Source organism: Danio aesculapii, chromosome 24 (assembly GCF_903798145.1).
Source record: "Danio aesculapii chromosome 24, fDanAes4.1, whole genome shotgun sequence".
Lineage (NCBI taxonomy): Eukaryota > Metazoa > Chordata > Actinopteri > Cypriniformes > Danionidae > Danio > Danio aesculapii.
The window spans coordinates 16,276,442-16,297,751 of record NC_079458.1 but is presented as its reverse complement, the minus strand read 5'-3'; the positions used below and the strand labels follow the sequence as shown (position 1 = coordinate 16,297,751).

The following is a 21,310-nucleotide window of genomic DNA, read 5'->3' as shown; positions in this document are numbered from 1 at the left end:
CATGCCCTGCAGATAGCTGTGGTCGTCTATATCCCAAACTCAGTATAAGCCAAGCTTATTGTGGCTGCTTTATCAGACCAAACCCTCAATTTAGAGCATTATGGCAAATACGAGCCCTCCTATCAATCATACAACTTCTTTTGCTCTATGAAAGGAAAACACATGTGACAACATGAGATTTTTGGTGCCTCAGCAAACCACTGACCCACAGGAAAAACACGAGTCTTTTATCTACAGTATATGTGGTTTACACAGTCACTCAAATAGCCGTCTAATGATATGTTAATGAATATTGGGTAACCTGGAATAGACACCTTTTTACACAAGCACCTGACATTTATGTCCACACTTCTCATTTGTTTTTGTCTCACAGAAATATTTTCAGATAAACTACAACCAGACAACTGTGTGTTTTTTTTCTAACTACAAAAAAAAACCTCTCCCTCTCTAGGAAACCAACATCTATGTACAATACATTCTGTATAAAGCACGTATCTTCTTAAAATATGCAAATGCACATGATGATACCATTCTAATACAAACAAATAAAGTAAGAGAAATAAACATTTGATAAAAATGTGGTCATTTTTTAGTGTCTGATCATTCTTTGAATAATAGGAATGACATCAAAACTAAAACAACGAAGGAAATACAATACAAATACTGCTTTAAAGAAGACAAAAAGCCAGAAGAACAAGAATTTAATATATTAAAGTAGGTTTCAATTAAAAAAAAAAAAAAAGTGATTCTAGGATGAAATATTGAGGATGTATTAAAACAGGGGTGTCCAAACTACGGCTCGTGGGCCATCTGCGGCCCGCAATCAGTTTTGTGGCAGCTCGTGAGGCTTTTTATAAATATTAATAGAATCTGTCCTGCTTTACAAAAATGAACGTAATTCAATAAATAACCACCAGGTGTCGCTATGACATGTATTAAATTAGGCAGCAGCTCCTGTTATGAATTACAAACGAACCGAACAAACTGAAGGAAACCTAATTGATAATCACGTTTGGCGAGCCATGGCACAACCAAGAAAAAGGAAAATCAACAGTAAGTGCTGGAAATTTCAGTCACGTCGGGGCAAAGAATTTCTTTGCAGAGGTCAGCGGAATATGTGTCTGTATAGTTTGCCAGAAATCAGTTGCAGTAATAAAATATAATATTAAAAGAAATTATTTAACAAAACATCAGGCCTTCAGCTCTTACAAATTTGGCCCGGGACAATGTTTTTTTTTTGCATCTGGCCCTCGGCCCAAAAATTTGGACACCCCTGTTTTAACATATAAAACATGAAAGACTAATGTTCAGTAATTCAGTTCTTCTTCTCTGGACACTTTTCTGGATATACATATATAGACGCGTCTATTAAAGCCAGCAATTATTCATCCCCCTAAACTAAGAACAGACGCACATGTAAACAGTGTGAGAGGGGCGGAGTCTGCTCTCCCACACACAACCACATCCATGTGTAATTATTTCACTCTGAAATAGAACAGACATACAGGCCTCCGTCTTCCCAGGGGGCACGTCCCAAACGCAAATGTCAACACACCCTTCTTCAGAGGAAACGATCCCAAAAAAACTCAAAAACCCAGAAAGATGCACAATGAAAGCCAATTATAGCAGTACAAAGTCCAAAGATTCAACCCTTATAGGAGAATGCCAGATCAACTGATGATTGGATGTGCTTTAAACATTCATCAAGTGGTTTGTTAAAGGTGTGAGAGATCATAGGCTGATATAGATCATCAAGTTAAAGTCATAAAAGCTGAATGCTGGTACAAAAACAGATCCCTTTTTTGAATGACTTGAGGGAATACTGCAGCTTGACCCATGAACTTCTGTCCCTTCCTGAAAGCTTGTTTGTTTTTCATATCAGTCAGTTGCTCTCTTCATTATGTTTCTAGCCTCTTATTGAGTATTAAATTGAAGTGAGGCTTCTTGAGTTTTCTCAGTGATGCTATTGAAGAAACATTGGGAGTCCTACAAAAGAATCTTTCACTGTTTCACAAACAATTCTAAGTTTTAAAAATCTACAATACCCGTTTTGCTAGATAACCTTTTATGAAAAGGTTTTAAAGATGTTAAATATCCTTCCTGGAACCACAAATGTAAAATGTTTTTAATGATGTGATTACTTGGCCCTGTTTACACGTGCATTTTGTCCAAACGTATCAGGTAAAGTTGGTTTTATATTTGCACATTCTGATTTTTTCTTTAGTAATATAATTTCAGAAAAGTACTGTTTGCGAATTCTAAATAGGCAGCCAATGAATATAAAAGTGTAACATTGTTCACAGTCAATTAAATAGTGCTAATTTTGTTTTGAAGTCATACTTGCATGCAATGTCAAACCAAATATTCAAAGTAAGGTTAGCGTGGTAAACAGAGTAGGGACCGTGTCACCGTTCAAAGATGAATGAATTAATGTGCGAATATAAAACCATCTTTACCTCAATACGAGAGAAACATCCTCATTAAAAAAAAAAAACAGTGGTTTACTCCAAACGTCGACCATTTTGTAACACTATTTTGGTTTCTCTCAAGTCTGTTAGCGTATTGTGTCTTTGCAGGCTTTTCTGGCCTATTAAGTTAGTATCGCAAAATAAGAACACAAAGCAGACCATGAAAAACAATAAAGACCATTACCATGAAAATACAGTTTTTAGTATAAACTTACCACATTTGTGGAGACTGTAAAGAAAGACTACAGGGACTTTGCTACAAATCAACAGGAATAAAACAAGCATCTTTCTTTATGAACGCGGTCAGCAATCCTGACTTCCGCCTGTCCAGAGCTATTTAAACTCTCCGGTAAATTAATTAAATAAATAAATAAATAAATAAATAAATAAATAAATAATAACTATAATAATAATAATAATAATAATAATAATAATCATAATAATAATAATAATAATAATAATAATAATAATAATAACAATTAAATAAAAATTAAACCCCATTACAAACGCGAACAACACTTTTGTGCTCTTGTAAAAGGAACATTACCCTGAATGTTTGAATATTCACTAGAGGGAATATAAGTCAGAAGTAGGCGCTAGTAAAAATCATTTACGTAAAATACAATAAACATAATGAATAAATCTATATAATTATTTCTCATTCATAACAGTGTGTGGTGAACCATCTCTTTCATAAATGCGAAGAAACGTTGGAGGAGTTCAGAATGACATCACTGTCAGTGTTGGGTGTAATTAGTAACAAAGTAGCTGCTGTAATTAAATTATTTTTTCATGGAAAAGTAAATGTAAGGGATTATTATTGGTAGGTAGTTTAATTAAATTGCCTTAAATACTGTAAACAAATTCAGAGAAGTTAAGTAACTTTATCTGTTTGTTATCCAATAGGGTATAGCTGGCAGAATAATGCTTAAGAAACAATCAACTGTCAGAAAGTAATGCTATATGTCCTATGTATAAAACATGGCGTCATTACTTTAAATTATTTCATGTTTGTTAATTTACTACTATTATTAATTAAAAGAGTTTATATTATCTATGCATTGAAATCAATTAAATTAAAAATAAAGAAAATAAAAAAAATTAAATATACTTGCCCATATTATTTTACTTATTAAATTTACTTTCATAAATATTACTTTTTTGAAGTAACTTACCCAACAACCATCACTGTGTTCTCTCCAGTACTGGCAAATAATACATTTACCCCATATCTCATGATGACCCTTCAACTTTGCTTTTCAAACCAGAAGAAATTATGAAGAAATTCTTAATCCATGGGACAAAACATGTCTAGCAATTATAATTGCCACTAGGTATAAATTAATAAGTATCAATTCAAATATTTTAAACTGTACATTTTATAGGTGGCTCAGTGGTTAGCACTGTTGCCTCACAGCAAGAAGGTCGCTGGTTTGAGTCCCGGCTGGGTCAGTTGGCATTTCTGTGTGGACTTTGCATGTACTCCCTGTATTCGTGTGAGTTTCCTCCAGGTGCTCCGGTTTCCCCCACAGTCCAAAGACATGCAGTACAGGTGAATTGAATAAACTAAATTGGCTGTAGTGAATGAGTGTGTATGGATGTTTCCCAGTACTGGGTTGCAGCTGGAAGAGCATCCACTGTGTAAAAGATATGCCGGATAAGTTGGTCACAACTGATGAATAAAGGGACTAAGCCGAAGGAAAATGAATGATGAATGAATGTACATTTTAGAATGGATAACTAGAATGCACTTATCTCAACTGTCCCCTTCACTTTAACCTTATCATCATTATATCAACTTTATGGCACACATTGTCTTTTTATTCCACCTAAATTCCATCCCAACAGTGAGGGATTCAGTCAAACATATGCAACTAAATGCATGAAAATATTATTTCAACAATGAAAAAGACCTTGTTTCAAAAGCATCACTTAATGATATGGTAATATCCTGTGTCTCAACTATGAAATGTCAACACCATCTTCCACTTTCTGGGGAAATATTTGATATTAGATGAATGTTCCCTGAAGCAGGTTCTATTAGCATCTCACATCAACAGAGAAACAAAATGGCTGCATGATAAACTTCAGTTTGGTAAAAGAAATGCTAATGTTAGCACCATCATGCCTTCTTAAATCTTTGTCAGATGACTATTTTGATGGTTAATTTTATATTTGTTGACAAATTGTTGGTCATGTGAAAATGTAATCTGTAGTCTGCTAACATGAGAATGTGTTTTAAAATGTCAAAATAAATCTTGTTTGCTATTTAGTGTATTATTATATTGACAATAAGTGATGGCAAGGTAAAAAAGCATGTTTTGAAGAAAAAAATTAGTTGGGAGGTTGAATCAAAGCAAGTTTTTCCCATCCAAATTTGCATCCTGTCCTCAAATGTCTCTCTTACAGGGAAAAATACTGCTTCTTAATAAAGTGTATGGGTCCTGTTACTGTTTTCAGTAATGTGTAACCTATATACCACTCTTAACATCTCAAAAAATGTGGCTTTCATGACCATTTACCAAGGAAAAAATCTGACAGTATTAACAGTCCAATAAAAATTGAAGTTGGTCCAAGAACAATCCACGAATCCCCTGCAAAACATTCCTCAAGAGGAACTTTTTGGGTTTAAAGGTCATAAACTATGAACATTGAAATATGAAGGATGAATAAAACACCTCACAGTTCTGCAAGTTCAAACAAATTCGGTTGGAAACGATAAATGCTGGCAAACTGACCGCATAATTGCTGTCATATTCCCATCGAGGCTTGTAGCAGAGGGAAAGAGACATGCAGAAGCCATTAGCTCATTGACAGACATCGCTGAGATCCCTCCACAGTCCTTGAGAACACACACGCATATATACAACAAAACAAGCAGTGTCCATCAGCTAGCTAATGTACTACACCCTTTTCTGTGACGCCTTTTCTGACATCGGATGAACCACGACATTATATTTTCCATTGGGATAAAATAACCTTCGTTTGGAGAACACAGGCATCATTTGAAGTCATTCCAACTTAAATTTCCCTACCACCCAACCCTTTTCAGATGTTCTATTTATATTTTCAGCCTGATTGGTGGCTCTTGTCAGTTAGTATTGTATATGTCTTTAAGAAAGAAATGCAATAAGGATGGATTACAATTATGTTTGGTCTCTGAACATGACAACAAAATTATTTCCAACAACACTTGGATGAAACACTTTCCCTAAGGTCTAATTTTATAGGGCACTGTGAACAGACAAAATTCAGCATCAGATGGGACAATACTGACATCTACTGGCAGATTATGTTCTGCAAGGATATTCGTGTATGGGTCATATGTGTCTGGTAATTCTATACAAATAAAAACATAATCAATCAGCAAACATCGTTTAATGGTACTTTAATGATTTAAATAACTCAAAATATGGGTGAAAATATATCAGGCCCGTAGTCAGGGGGGATTTGGGTGGTTCGAAAGACCTGACAAAGGTCCAGAATTTGCAGACGTGGTGCAGAATTTTTGCCCCCATTTTCTCATTTATTTTATTTTGACTGCTATGCCATCATAAATTGTGGAAATAGCCCATCAAAAATGTTAAGACCACGCAGAACATAACGTAAGTGAAGTCATGTTTTAATTGTTTTTACTTCAAATGGCCAAATTCTGACTGTGGAAAGTTGAATGTGCTTTCCAGCTTGTTATTTGTCTAATAAATGACAATAGGCTACATTGTTTATCCTATTTCTTTATTATAAAACTTTAGGAAATATATTCTTACATCAAAAATTGTTTGGATGACCATCCGTCAAGCTAATCCAGCTAAAAATAGTGCTTAAAGTGTCACTTAATAGAGTATTTAAACCTCATAATTAAATAGAAAACTGCTAAACAAAGTCTACTTTTTGAGAAAAATGAACCACCACTTTTTGCAAGCTGGCATCGGGCCTGTATATACTATCATCATTTAGCAGAAAACATATATTTATGCAAAAATCAATATACTCATTATGATATGTCCTTATTAATATATTTAAAAGAATGTGATCTCACTAAACTGTATTATATTTGACATTTATTAGAGATAAATGATTAACCTAATAAATTGGTTAAACCTAAAAAGATATTGGCAAATATATACAGTATTTTAAAATCACAATTTATATTTTTGGGCGGCACTGTAGTACTTATCTTTTAAGTAATCAATCCTTAATTTTACTACTTAAATCTAAATGTCTGAATTTTTTTTTTTGGTATACGAGGTATTGTTTGAGTTAATGATATTTCAGTTGGTGTCTGCAGCAAAACTTTTTCCTCTTCAAAACTTAATATAAATTAATACATTAAATAAAAACACAAAAACATTAAAGCTACATTACCCTTCATAAACCCCTTTTCATTTTTGACTCTATACACTACCTGACAAAAGTCTTGTCATCGATTACAATTGTAAGAGCAACAAATATTAACTAGTTGATCATTTGTAAAAGTGGCAGAAGGTAGATTTTTCAGATGAATTATCTGTTGAACTGCATCCCAATTATCACAAGTACTGCAGAAGACCTATTTGACCCAGCATGGACCCAAGATTCTCACTGAAATCAGTCAAGTTTGGTGAAGGAAAAATCTTGGTTTGGGTTTACATTTAGTATGTGGTGTGCGAGACATCTGCAGAGTGGATGGCAACATCAGCAGCCTGAAGTATTAAGACATTTGTGCTGCCCTTTACATTACAAACCACAGGAGAGGGCAAATTCTTCAGTAGGATAGCACTCCTTCTCATACTTGACCTCCACATCAAGGTTCCTGAAAGCAAAGAAGGTCAAGGTGCTCCTGGATTGGCCAGTCCTGTCACCGGACATGAACATTATTGAGCATGTCTGGGGTAAGATGAAGGAGGAGGCATTGAAGATGAATCCAAAGAATCTTGATGAACTCTGGGAGTCCTGCAAGAACGCTTTCTTTGTCATTCCAGATGACTTTATTAATAAGTTATTTGAGTCATTGCAGAGATTGATGGATGCAGTCACCTAAGCTCATGGGAGTCATACACAATATTAATTCTTTTTTTCCACTGCACCATGACTTTATATTCTATACTGTACATTATTTCTGTTAAGTGCCAAGAGTTTTGTCTAAGCAAAGTCAGACCTTAGAGTCGTAATTAAATAATTAAAAATAAAGGCATGATCATGTTTTATTTTGGTGAAATAAGCATAATCTAGAGGTTCTTGACTTTCATATACTGTAAGCCACTTCTGATACCAAATGATCAACTAGAAGTCAAGTTATTATTTGTTGTTCCTAAAAATTGGATAAGCGACAAGACTTTTGTCAGATAGTGTACATTATAAATCTTTCCATCTTCATTTTTTAAATAAATTTTTAATAGACTATAAAATGATAATTATAATAATAATTATCACATTGTCAACTACCATGTGATTTCAGACATGAGGAAGTTTCATCAGACATACAAAACATGTTCCAAGCTGCAACCAAATACTCTCTGCAAACAAATAACTCAATGACACAGGAAAGTTTATGTAAATGACTTTTATAAACATATTTACAACAGGCCAGGTAGGATGACAAAAACAACAAATTAAAAGAGAGTGGGAGAGTGTGTGTGTGAAAGAGAGAAAGAACCTTAAAACAAGTAATAATTCCTAGTTTAGTGCAGCTCTAACCCACAGTCTGGCTAATTGTTGTTGGGTAAAATATTTCACAGTATACAGATCATAAACAATATGGAGGCCTTCCAAGCGTGTTTTAGCGAATGTTTCTTTTGGCATGGTGTATACGAGAACATCTTCACAGTTAATAGTTGTTTCTAAGCATTTACCTCTGGTAAAATGAACAATCAGCCATTCAATCTCTAGCTAACCCACTAAAGCTACTCGCCGAAGCTCAAAAACACTGCAGTATTTGTTTATTTGTGCCGTTTTCATGCTATACGTGTATTCATTCGCTATATGTACATTTTTTTCACATCAATTAAATGTCAGTTGTAATTCTGCGAGTCGGTTTGGCTGGCCATCATTTTTTTCAAACGACTACATGTACAATTACCTGGAATCCATTTTTTTGTTTTTAATTTCTAAACTTCCCTACTGAGGTAAATAAAAAGTAATTGGCTTTATTTTCAAAGTACAGATGTAAAGGTTTGGGTTGAAGTGACATGAGTATTTATGAACTTTTCAGTTAAAAACTAAAAGGGGATAGTTCACCTAAAAATGAAAATTCTGTCAATATTTACTCTGTTTTTATTAAATGTCTGTTATTTGTTTACTTCGCTTGTTCCAATCCTGTCTGAGTTTCTTTCTTCCTTTGAACACAAAATAAGACATTTTGAAGAAAGCTGGAAAATGTAACCATTGACTTCCATAGTATTCGTTTTTCCTACTATGGATGTCAATGGTTACAGCTTCTCAGCTTTCTTCAAAATATCTTCTTTAGTGTTCAACAGAAGAACGCAGCTCATAAAGGTTTATAACCACTTGAGGATGAGTAAATAGTGAGTAAATTTCATTTTGAGGTGAACTACACCTTTAAACCTACACATAACATATGTATAAGGAAGACAGAAAGGCCAAACAGGCATTTAATGCCTTCAAAATCCATCATGTATTTGTTGGTAAAGCTTCATTTGTGGGTTTACATGATGAATCAGACACAATGTGATCACGTATTGATCAGATACGGCACTATTGGCGCTGTCCTGAGGTCACATTGCAAAAGCACGCAGCTTCAAGATCATCTTCACAGCTTGTTTCTATTCAAGCCAATCAAACCCAGATCACCAGTGTTCTCGGATAAAGCAATGCTCTAAACCCTTTGGTTCTACAGCCTGACAATAACCAGCAAAGGTAAAAATTACCAAGTTCAAGAAGGCTATTGAATTAACATTTCCCCCAAACTGTCTGATTGGAGGAGACGGGTGTATGTTACCGTGCCGTGACCATCCACAGGCCAAGAGCCACGTTTGCTGCTAGAAGAGCACTGCCTCCCAGTAGAAAAAAGAAGCCGATCAGCTCTCGGTTGTTCCTCTCCTGGATAACGGAGCTCAGCGTGGCTTCAAGAAAAGCTGTGAGCATCCACTGGCCATCAAGAGCAAAACATGGAACTGCATTTACCACCGCAAGAGCCCCAGACAGTGAGACGAGGTATCTCAAAAACACAAGTTAAGGATGGTACAGTAATACATGTTTGGCAAAATCAATGGTCGGAATTTATGAACAAAGAATAAGCACACAGTTTAAGGTTCCTGTGAAATCAATGTTAAAAGTTAAAATCAGTATGTCAGTATATAGTCTTAAGGATATCGATAAGCTACTGTGCACCAAAACAGTGACAATATTCTCATTAAGAAGATATAAACATCCAAAATTTGCTTCCACATAGATGAATCAGTGATCTCTTGGACGTTACCACATACTTCATTTTCTCATCAAAACTTCCATCCAATCAATTGCTCTACTGTATCTGACACGTTCCGCCCCCTTCAAATACGCTTTTCATTTGATGCATTTGATGAAAACTGTGATGAAAACAAAACCCTATTGGCTGTTTTTTAAAAGGGGGAGGAGCTGCTCCATGTCCCGCACTTCTTCACATTTTAGTTGAAATTACGTCACATATCAAAAAGGTACATTACACAGCACTTCACTGTACCTTTAAAGTTTGTGTGGAATCGAAATTCATAAAGTTAATTTTGCTAGCGCACATTAATCCACTGAAAAAAGAATGTTTGGTTTGGTAATCTTCAAGCGAAGTCTGAACATTTGCTTCCATGTTTTTAAAGTGGGAGTCCATTCTGTTGACGTCAGTTTGACGGCTCCCATTAGTTTGCTATGAGGGAATGATGTGTAAATAGAAAGCTCCGCCCCTACTCAATATTCCATCTCAGTAGGAAGTGCATAAACATACTGATATAAAAGTCTTGGGGCCTGTTCCATAAACCAAGCTTAGAGAAAAAGCCAGGTTTATTAATGGCGGATTCTGTTTCATAAATCACATTTATGATAGTTCAAACTAGACTGGTCCGGAGCAGGTTAACTCTTAGGCTAAAGCCGCCTTTCCACTGCACAGTAAAAATGACAAGCAACAGACCGGAGGTCATTCATTTTCAGTGGAGGGTAGCCCGGAAGCTGCATGGAGTTCCGATCATCTCCATATGTGGGAAAACTCAGATCCGATTTGAGTATTATGGAGTTAAATATTGATTGAAAGTTGATAATTATGTAAATGCTGACTGCATGAGAAGGATACTTGCAGAAAGTTTCTAGCATTACAGGCAAGTCTGGATGAAGAAAGCCCAGCCGAGGAACAAAATTGGTGAGACTCACTAAAATAACAAATATATATATTTATATACAGGATCATATGAAGGCAACAAACAAAAAACAGATGGGCATTTTTTCCTTACCTGAATACTGTAGGTGTGAAGGATATCCGACAAAGAGCATGTCTGTTTGTGGAGGATGTTTGACCCGGATCAATCTGGTCTGGTTCTCCAGAGATGGGATTAAACACAAGCTTGGGATGAAGTCTGTTTGACAGTCTGTGTTGGTGCGACATGTACGACTTGCTTCAATGGTCTTTCTCACCGGCAGGCAAGCAAACTAAAAAAATTAATGAAACAAATACATTTTTCCATTGCTCTTGTGAGATGAACAGGTGAATGTCAATAATGTGAAAATAGCATCTCTGTTTTCATTTCAAATATTACTGGTTATCTTTTTCAGATATGCAAAGGCTCCAACAGCAAACTTTACATATTCAGTTTTAACAGACAGTGTTGAGGAATAACGCAGCATTATCTGACATTTCAAGTTTATATAAAGGTAATAACAACAGAAGCAAACAGCATTGACTAATATAAGCTTTATGAATGTTCTTCTTTAAATAAAAAGAGTTAACTGTGTGCCAGTCAGAAAAAGAGTTTGTCTTACTAATTTGCTCTCCACGTTGTTACTGTAAGAGAAGCAGAGGTCTGTCAAGCTGTTGTTCCCACAGCACTCCATAGTGCCATCCAGACGCTTGAACGCTGAGTGAAAGGAATATGTAAATCAGCTAACACAGGGTTTCTGCAGGTTTCAGCAACTTAAATTGACTTTAAGACATTTTTAAGATCATTAAGAATGAAATTTTAGATTCATACAGGGCTAAATGCTAAGGCCCAGTGGGAATTTAAAAAAAATGTACCCTATCAAACTTTATTTATTTTGATAAATTTAGTAATACAAAAGTTTAATAATAAAAATACATATTTTTTGTTTAATTCTGAGAAAAATAGTTTAAATATCGTGTCAAAACAAGCAACCTCCAGTTGTATAAATACATTTTTTCAACAAAACCTTTCTTAAAAACGTTTCTAAATTTTTTTTTAAACTATAATAAGCTAAATGTATGCACAACAGTCTGTCCAGGCCAGCTTCCTCAGCAGTAATTAGATGGAGAACTTTTAAACAAGTGTTATAGTAAGGAAAATAATTAAACCATTATGGTAAATAGAGTTAAAAATACAATCTTAAATAAAAAAGTTTTTAAAAAGGTTTTATTGAGAGGGATTGTTGGTGATTAGATGGGTGTTATTGGCCAGATTGGGTAGTTTTACATGAACAAAGGAAAATTAAGACCTGTTTAAAAAAGATTTAAGACCTACAAACAAAATATTTAGTAAATTTAAGACTTTTTACGGCCTAAAACTTTAAGACATGTAAGATTTTTAGTCTAATTTTTATTTTAATTAGTCTGAAAGAATTTTCTTGTACTTTTATTTGATCAAATAGTCAGTAAAAACCTTTTGAAACATTATTACAATTACAAATATCAGAATTTTTATATATTTTGTATTCTGTATTTTTTTCTGTGTTTAAAAGAAATAACTTGGTGGAGCACGTTTTTTGGCATTCTTTGATGAAGTAAATGAACAGAATTATTTTAAATAAAAAATTAAATCACTTTTTGAATTTTCAACAAAATTTTCAACAAAAATCTTGATACAATGTATCATGTTGGGTTTTTGGCCCTTCATAAAAAAACGTTTGGGCACCCTTGCTTTAAAGCAACCTACTATCTTAAGTCTTAAGCTGCATTCACACTATGAGCGACCGTTCATTTTAACAGAGAGTGAGCGACTTCCGGCGACCTCTGCCTAAGCGAGCAACAGCGACCGTTGGCAGCAAGGTAGAAAATCCTTCAACTTTAAGCAAATGAAGAGCAACTTTTTTGAGCGACAGCCAATACGAGCATCATTAAAGCTCACGTGATCCTCTTTCAGCACCAGCAGAAGCTGGTTGTATTCTCCGCATTGTAGATTTACACAGACCAGCGTTTACAGCAGATAAATAGCCGCAATGACTGAGAACACACTATTTTCTTAAAAATCTTTGTAATTAGACAGTTTATGTACTGATTCCATTTATATTTAGTGTTTCTCAGAACAATGTTTACTTCTAGCAGCACGTAAACTCATTCACTCTCTGTGAAGATCCCCATAAACGTTATCTACGCAACCTCAAGGTGGGAACGCCCACTAACAGTTTCGACAAGCAGCTACAAAGTCGCTGCTAGTGCGAATGGGGCATTATATGAAAAAACATAATGTGATTTTACTTAATATAGTCATCAGATTCTTTCTTTACTGATATTGTCACTGTCATTTTAGTTTATTTTGTAATTAAGATGAAAACATGCAACACATATTTACATATTCAGACAAACAGTTACCTCAGGAACATGGTTGGTTGTTTACTAGCAGTTTACCATTTGCCGGCAATATTTAAAACTTCATTCTACTCACAAGAAAAAACTGAAAAAAAGCGCTTTGGACTTTACAGGAGATAAGTACCTCTTCCTTGTGTGTAGCTGAGATGGAGTTTGGCAGTGTGGACACAGTAGCCTGTCTGAGGATTATGAGATAGATGCTGAACGCAGCTGTGCCAATCCTGCACACCCCGAACTGTACAGTCCTCCAGCTGTGTGATCAGATCTCCTAAAAACAGCCCACGAGGTCCACTCGATGGAGAACCCTGCAAAAAAACCCAACTAAGGATCCAGTCAGAGCATTAAATTGGAGGAAGATAAAGATAAACTGACCTCCACCACTTCAGTGACCAGGGCTCCTGCTCCGGTGTAATAGAAGGGAAACAGGAAGACGGGCAGTAAGAACAGGAAGCTGAGAGCCACAACACACAGCATGAAGTTGTGCCAGACTCCTACACCAAAACAACACAGAAAGACTTTTTATAAAATGTGACTGAGGGATGAAACTCTGGGCTTTCAAATGAAGCGTGTTTTATGAATTCCAAATGCAAGGTTGTGTTTGTATAACGTGTGGTTTAAGAAGTCTTACCAGCGCAGAATATTCTGAGCTGCTGGACTGGAGAGATGAGGTTTAGATGTGTGGTGAAGAGATCCACAAACGCTCCGGGATAAATCACAAACATGAACATGCCAAAACCATTCAGCCTCACCTGCTCCCTGAGGAACACATGCAGACATTAATATTTGCATGTTAAAGTACAACAAGCTGCTCTACAACTATTCATTCCTGCAATGGCAATGCTCGACTTTCAACACCCATTATTACTTCAGTTATAGTTTATCTGCTGTTCAAGAAACATTTCTTCATTTCCTTCCTTGGGCTTAGTCCCTTATTTATCAGGGATCGCCACAGTGGAATGAACCACCAACTATTTCAACATATGTTTTACGCAGCAGATGCCTATCCAGCCGCAACCCAGAACTGGGAAACACCCATACACTCTCGCATTCACACACTACAGCCAATTTAGTTAATCTAATTCACCTATAGCCAGTGGTGTAAAGTAATTACAAATACTCAAACTACTGTAATTGAGTAGTTTTTCTCAGGAATTGTAATTTACTAAGTAGTTTTAAAAATGTGTACTTTTTATTTCCCTTGACTAAATTTTTAGTGCTGTATCTGTACTTTTACTCCACTACTTTCCTTCAATCTGTAGTCAATACTTTATTATTTCATGTCTATGGGGAGAAAAATCAGTCATGTGATTCCTGTCCAATCAAATCACACATAGAAGGTAAATCGCATCATAATGAACTAACTCGAGACATGGGTGATTTATAATTGCAGCAAACTGTTTTGGAAGCATTAAAAGTGTCCAAGAAGATGTCCAAAATCTTTACACGCATTGACCTAGAGACTGTTTAGATCATTTAGTCATTGATGAGAAGATGACGGATGTTTACTGTGTGATGACCAAAATGGCCTTAAACACCCAGCAGCATGCACAAGACGTTAACATGACATCAGATTGACATTGCACCCCAACGTCAGGCCGACGTCAATGTCCAACCTAAAATCAACCAAATATCAACGTCTAATGATGTTCCAGCTTTCCACGTTGTGGGGACATTACCACTATGATGTCTATCAGACGTTGAATTTTGGTTGCTATACCAGGCGAATAGATGTTGACTCAACGTTGGATTTTGGTCACCTTCCAACTCAACCTGAAATCAACCCAATATAAACATAATTTGACGTCATTATTGTTCATCAAAATAATGTTGTCTTTAGATGCTGGCTAGACATTGAATTTTGGTCACCTGACATGACGACCTAACTAACCTAATATTAACATCTTATGACGTTGTGTGCCTGCTTGGCAATAACTAAATGCTCTACAGAATGTTACATTTACACACATCTACAAATGACATGTAAATGCATCAGCTTTTTACAACATAATACTCACTACTCTAGAGTACTTCTGAAAGGGATACTATTCACTCATCCTTTGAGTAATATTTACAACAGGTTATTCTACTTGCACTACATTTTTAGGCAAGCAATGGTACTTTTACTTAAGTATGATTTTCAGTACTCTTTCCACCACTGCCTATAGCGCACGTCTTTGGACTGTGGGGGACACCAGAGCACCCGGAGGAAACCCACACGAACTCATGGAGAGAAACATTTCTTTGTTTTCGAGTTGTGGTGCTTAATATTTTTCTTGCACTGTCAAACAACTTCTCAAAGAACTTATTCGATCATACCTGCTCACAAAGACAAACATGCGGAAATAAACATTTAGACTATATGTAAGGCTTTCCAATAGAACAGCCCACTTTTGCAGCAATTTACGCAGATTTCACGCAGACTTCAGAGAATTTTACTATTCAAATTAGGTAAGATTTGAGTCTGTGACCCAGAACTTCTGATAATACTTTAAAATGACTCGCTTTGTTTTCTCTTACAAATGTGCATGCAAACTTTAGATTTAAAGTACATTATGTAAGAAATGTAAATATAAATTATGACACACAACAAACAAACAATAGTTGACATTAGAACTCTTCTGAAAACAAACAAAATATTTGCATTAATGCAAAAGATTTCTTCTGTGCAGATTTAAATACTTGATTTGACAATCACTCATGTTATTGTACTCCATTAGGGCACATTTTCATCTAAAAGCAGCAACGTGTCAATTCTGCACCAACAGAATGCATGTTTCATTTTCCAATGTTAAAATAAATCCTATCTCAGTTTAATATGGGACAAGTGTTGACATATTTAGAGCTGCTGCTGACAGAAATAACACCGATCAGAAAGATGATCAGTTTACCTCAGTGCTGCCACCCCATGGCCAAACTCATGTATGACTCCACTGACCAAGATAGCGATGAAAAAATAGGCCAGTTGACTGACAGGAAGATTTACACCAGGCACCTGATAATACAGCAAAAGATAACACTATATTAATCAGGATTTTACATTATCATTGTAGCTGGCAGAATTTCCACATCATCCTTTTCTGATTTCTGAAGATTTCTTCTATACTCACCACCACTTGCAAAACCTGTTCGTGGGACCCGTCCGGTGTGTCTGCCATCATCTGATGCAGAGTCTGCAGTAATGTTTTGCTCAGGAGAACAACAGATCCAAACATCGCCAAAACCCCGAACACCATACCAGCACTGAACCTGAAAAATCATATAAAACACACCGTTATATACAGCTGAAGTCATTATTATTAGCCACCATGTGATTTTTTTCTTTTTTAAATATTTCCCAAATGATGTTTAACAGAGCAAGGCATTTTTACATTATTTCCTATAATATTTTTTCGTCTGGAGAAAGTCTTATTTTCTTTATTTCAGCTAGAATAAAAGCAGTTTTTAAAAACCATTTTAAGGTCAATATTATTATAATTTTTTCAATAGTTACAGAACTAGCCTAGTAAGCATAGTTAACCTAATTAACCTAGTTAAGCTTTTAAATTGCACTTTAACCTGAATATTAGTATCTTAAAAAATATCTAGTAAAATATTATGTAATGTCATCATGGCAAAGATAAAATAAATCCATTGTTAGAAATTACTTATTAAAACTATGTTAAGAAATGTGTTGAAAAAATTATTCTTTCCAAAAATTGGGGAAAAAACATACAGAGGGGCTAATAATTCAGGAGGGCTAATAATTCTGACTTCTGCTGTATATATTCTTTGTAATATACTTTTTGCATAGGGATCAAAGACATGTTGTAGTCACATTTATGATTCTTTTTCATAGAGAACATTTATTGTTTTAAATACTTTATGTAGGGGAAAAAAGTCAATATAAAGGTGAAATAATGTTCCATTATTATTTAGGATAAAATGTATATTAATGTTACAATGAAAAAAAACATACTTCTGTTCTTTAAAACTTGTTCTTATTTAAATAAATAATAAACAAAAAGCATTAAAAGATCTGGTGCTTTTTAAGTTAGTGGTAAAATACAAATATCCAATATTTACAATCATAGTTAATGGGCATTTTGGGGGCTGCCCTGGGATCCTTAATATTTTTTTTATTTTATTGGTGTGTGTATATAAATAATATAAAATAAAAAATATATTGTTTGAGCATCAATATCGCGATGTGTGTATCCACAATAGTCACATCGCAAGATATTATTATTTCGAAATAATTTATACAATAATGACCATGTTGATTGACATTCGATTGTTTTATTTCTCTACCCGAATACTGTTAGATGCCATGGAAAACCACAAAGCACTTTTCTTCACTTTTATTTTTGCTCTGGCGTATTTATATATGCTTGTAGTTATTTATATTTTACGCAGATGCACTGCATAGAAACAGACATCGGTAGATCTAATGTAAATACATCTTTTCAAATAGAGCTATTCAAATCATCTGCTGAAATTGAATTCCTATCACAACATAAATCACAGCAAAAAAAAATATCGCAATGTCAGATTTTTCCAATATCGCATATATTTATTTGGAATATAATTTTTTGCAACAGTGAATGACTTTTAGAGGCCTTCTACTGTAAATAAAGTTAAAGTTGTTGTTTTTTTATGCTTGAAACCCCTTTTTGTCTTTGACCCATAATATACACAGACTTTTACATAAACAAACCTTTATAGATTTTAACCTTCAGTATACTTTCAGCTTTAATTTTTTAAAATCTACTATGATTATTGACACAGTGAAGGAGAATAATGTGTCTGTGAATAATATGTTGGTAAGTGTTTGGAGGATGGTTACCCATAATGCCCTGCTGTAACTACTGCACTCATCATAAGCAGCTTAGGATATTTTTAATGACCAGAGCTTTAAGTCCTCAAAAAATTTTATAAATATTATCACAGTGGATTTAATATGGCAACAGCCACTCTGATGGAAGGCAAAGCAGAGAAAGCAAGAAAGGTTTACACCTGTTATATGTATTGCTGTATATTACAGCAATAAACGTTTAAGTACTCAAAAAAAAAAAAAAAAGCATCGCTGTCATCTGAACATTCAGTATAAGTGATATGAGGACAGATATTAATAATCATACCAGATGTAGAGAAAATGAGGGTTGAGATGAGCACATCTGGCAAACAGACGGTTGAAGATACTCGTGTGCCACTTGATATGGAAGGGAGATAGCGTGAATCCATTCGAGGATAACCATGATTCATAGCGGTTCTTCACCGAACTGGATGACTGAAGGTGAAAAAGACAGAAGGAGAGGTGAATATTTGATAGAAGATACAGTGGTTTATGAAAAAATAAGAAAACAGTAGCTCCAGTATAATAATATCTCATTTGAAACTTGTAGAAAAAAATATGTTTATAATATTTTTATGAAACAAAACACACCACAGCTGACGGAAATTATGTTTACAACATGCCAAGATCTAGCAGAAGTTAATTTTATTTAAAAACATTTACACATTACTTAGAGTAACATTAAATACGTTATTATTATTATTATTATTATTATTATTATTATTATTATTATTATATGGCATTAATGCAAATAAATAGAGTAAAAACTAATAGTAGTCACCATATTTCTTTTGTTGACTGATTACTTTAAAATGTTTTTCTAAAATGGTATGTTTAGATGTGCAAATGATGAATTATTTAATTTTATATGGATTTATATGGATTATGTTTGGCCTGAGGAGCAAATCAACGCGTGAGTTTTTATCCTGTCATTGACTTCTAAATAAGAAAATATTTTAAATACTATTGATAGCTAGTATGTAATAATAAATCTATACATAGTTAAACTAGCACAAATTGTTAACATTATTACTATTACAACAAACTGTGCAATAGTTATTTATTTAGTTAGTATTCATTTATTTCCTTTTGCTATTTTTTTTAATTGGGTTATTCATTCATTAATTTTTTTTTCGGCTTAGTCCCTTTATTAATCTGGGGTCTTCACAGCAGAATGAACTGCCAACTTATCCAGCATATATTTTACACAGTGGGCCCTTCCAGCCGCAACCTATCACTGGGAAACAACCATACATTCACACACACACACACACACACACTACAGACAATTTTATTCATTCATTCATTTTCTTTTCAGCTTAGTCACTTTATCAATCAGGGGGTCACCACAGCAGAATGAACTGCCAACTTATCCAGCACGTTTATCGCAGTGGATGCCCTTCCAGCTGCAACCCGTCACTGGGTTCACATCCACACACACATACACTACGGACAATTTAGCCTACCCAATTCACCTATACCGCAGCACCAGGAGGAAACCCATGCGAACACAGAGAGAGCATGCAAACTCCCAAAGAAATGTCAACTGATCCAGCCGAGGCTCGAATCAGCGACCTTCTTGCTGTGGGGCGATCGTGCTACCCACTGCGCCACTGTGATGCCCTTTAAATTGGGTAATATTTTATCTAACTATATTTTGATATATTTATGGAATTATAAAAGCTTATTTATTATGTTAGGTATTTATAGTGTTTGATGTTTTTATGTTTTTGTTGGGTCCGATGTAACGTAATTTCGTTCTGCATTGCAATTTATTGTGATGTTTTGAATGGCAAAAATAAAGGAAACTAAACAAAAAATAAATAAAACTTACATACACACAAATTAAGTCCGGTTCCCAATTCTTGTTTCTTTTTTTAACATATTAGAGTCAAAAATGTCTACAGAAGGGATTTGGGAAATCTTTTTATCACCATTTGTGACTCTTTAAGTTAGTTCAGAAACAACTGCAGGGAAAAAAAAATATTTATTTTCAGACAAAGTCAGACATGTTATGTATGAACATATCATTCAGTAAGAACCTTTAGAATACAGAAATATTTTACCCCAATATATGAGCATTTCCAGCTTTATGGATGTGACATTTGCAATAAAAACTCAAAACATAAATTCACAGAGAAAGTATATGTTCACATTATATTGAAACACAGTTGTATTTTTCAAAACAACTAACCACAGAGTTATGGTACCAACAAAATATCAATCATATAAAAACTTTTTTATACTTTAAATGAGGAAAATAAATGTGTATTTTTTTCATGGCAAGGTTCACATTTGCATGGAATTGCTCATATCTGTATTTCAAAGGAGAATATGTTCATACCATAACATGCCTGGTTTGATATAACATTTTACTTTGGTTGTACAGTGGGTTATATATATTCGCACATATATACATTCTCATCAAAAACATAACTTCAAAAAAGTATTCTTTGCTAATACTAAATAGTGAAATCATATTAACAGCCAATGGCTATAAGAGTACAACATAGTACACAGTCAAATAAATAGTGCTAATGTTGTTTTAAAGTCAAACTTGCATGTGACTTCAGACAGAATATTCAAAGTACCATGGTACATGTTGTCACTGAACAAACGTGCAAATATAAAACCAACTTTACCTCAATTACAGATATGAATAAAACGTAGAACGATATGTAAATATGGCAACAATCTTGAATAGCATTATTTAAGTGCAGAAGTTTTCTTTTATCAATAGACAGCTGAATTATATTCGCGATATAAATAATCCATTAAGAGTGTATATTTTAAAAAGAAAACATCTTTCTGTTCTGAATGTATGCTACTTTGCACGTTAACTGGAGTCTGTGTGGTTTGTAAGGTTGAGATCCGCCTACCCGCAGCAGCGTGTCCGCCAGATACACGGTACACCAGCCGCCCATCACACACACCACCACCGCTATGGGGATCATGGCACACCGGGCTGCATGCGTCTAAAACACACACCAATTCCAGACCAATTTCGATTGTCCAGCACGGCTCCGCACATCCACTGTGTACAAAACACCAGTGGAAGCCGTCGCTTCCGCGTGTGCGTAGGCGCCGTTGTCAAAACGCAGTACTACTAATCGAGGCATACTATTTACCTTGTCCGAGAATAAAGTGGCTGGTAGCAGAGCAATCGAACGTGGAGACTCGTTTTCACGAATCGGTTCTTTTGAACAACTTACTTATAAAACGATTTAGTGATTTTTTTCTCCGCCGCGTTTTATTTAAGTGTCTTTATTGTAATGTAATGTTACTTTTTGTGTA

The 21,310-nt window shown here is 34.8% G+C and overlaps 1 protein-coding gene across 1 annotated transcript; it reads right to left on the bottom strand.

Annotated features, from left to right (window-relative positions):
* Positions 1–7,995: 7,995 nt before the first annotated feature.
* On the bottom strand, positions 7,996–21,100 carry mbtps2 (membrane-bound transcription factor peptidase, site 2). Its single transcript, XM_056450987.1, has 11 exons — positions 20,896–21,100; positions 18,303–18,451; positions 16,293–16,431; positions 16,074–16,177; positions 13,814–13,941; positions 13,558–13,676; positions 13,310–13,490; positions 11,409–11,503; positions 10,883–11,078; positions 10,726–10,801; positions 7,996–9,624 (listed from the first exon to the last, which is right to left on the bottom strand). The coding sequence occupies exons 1-11, from the start codon at positions 20,968–20,970 to the stop codon at positions 9,402–9,404; spliced, it is 1,485 nt and encodes a 494-aa protein (XP_056306962.1). The 5' UTR covers positions 20,971–21,100; the 3' UTR covers positions 7,996–9,401.
* Positions 21,101–21,310: the final 210 nt, after the last annotated feature.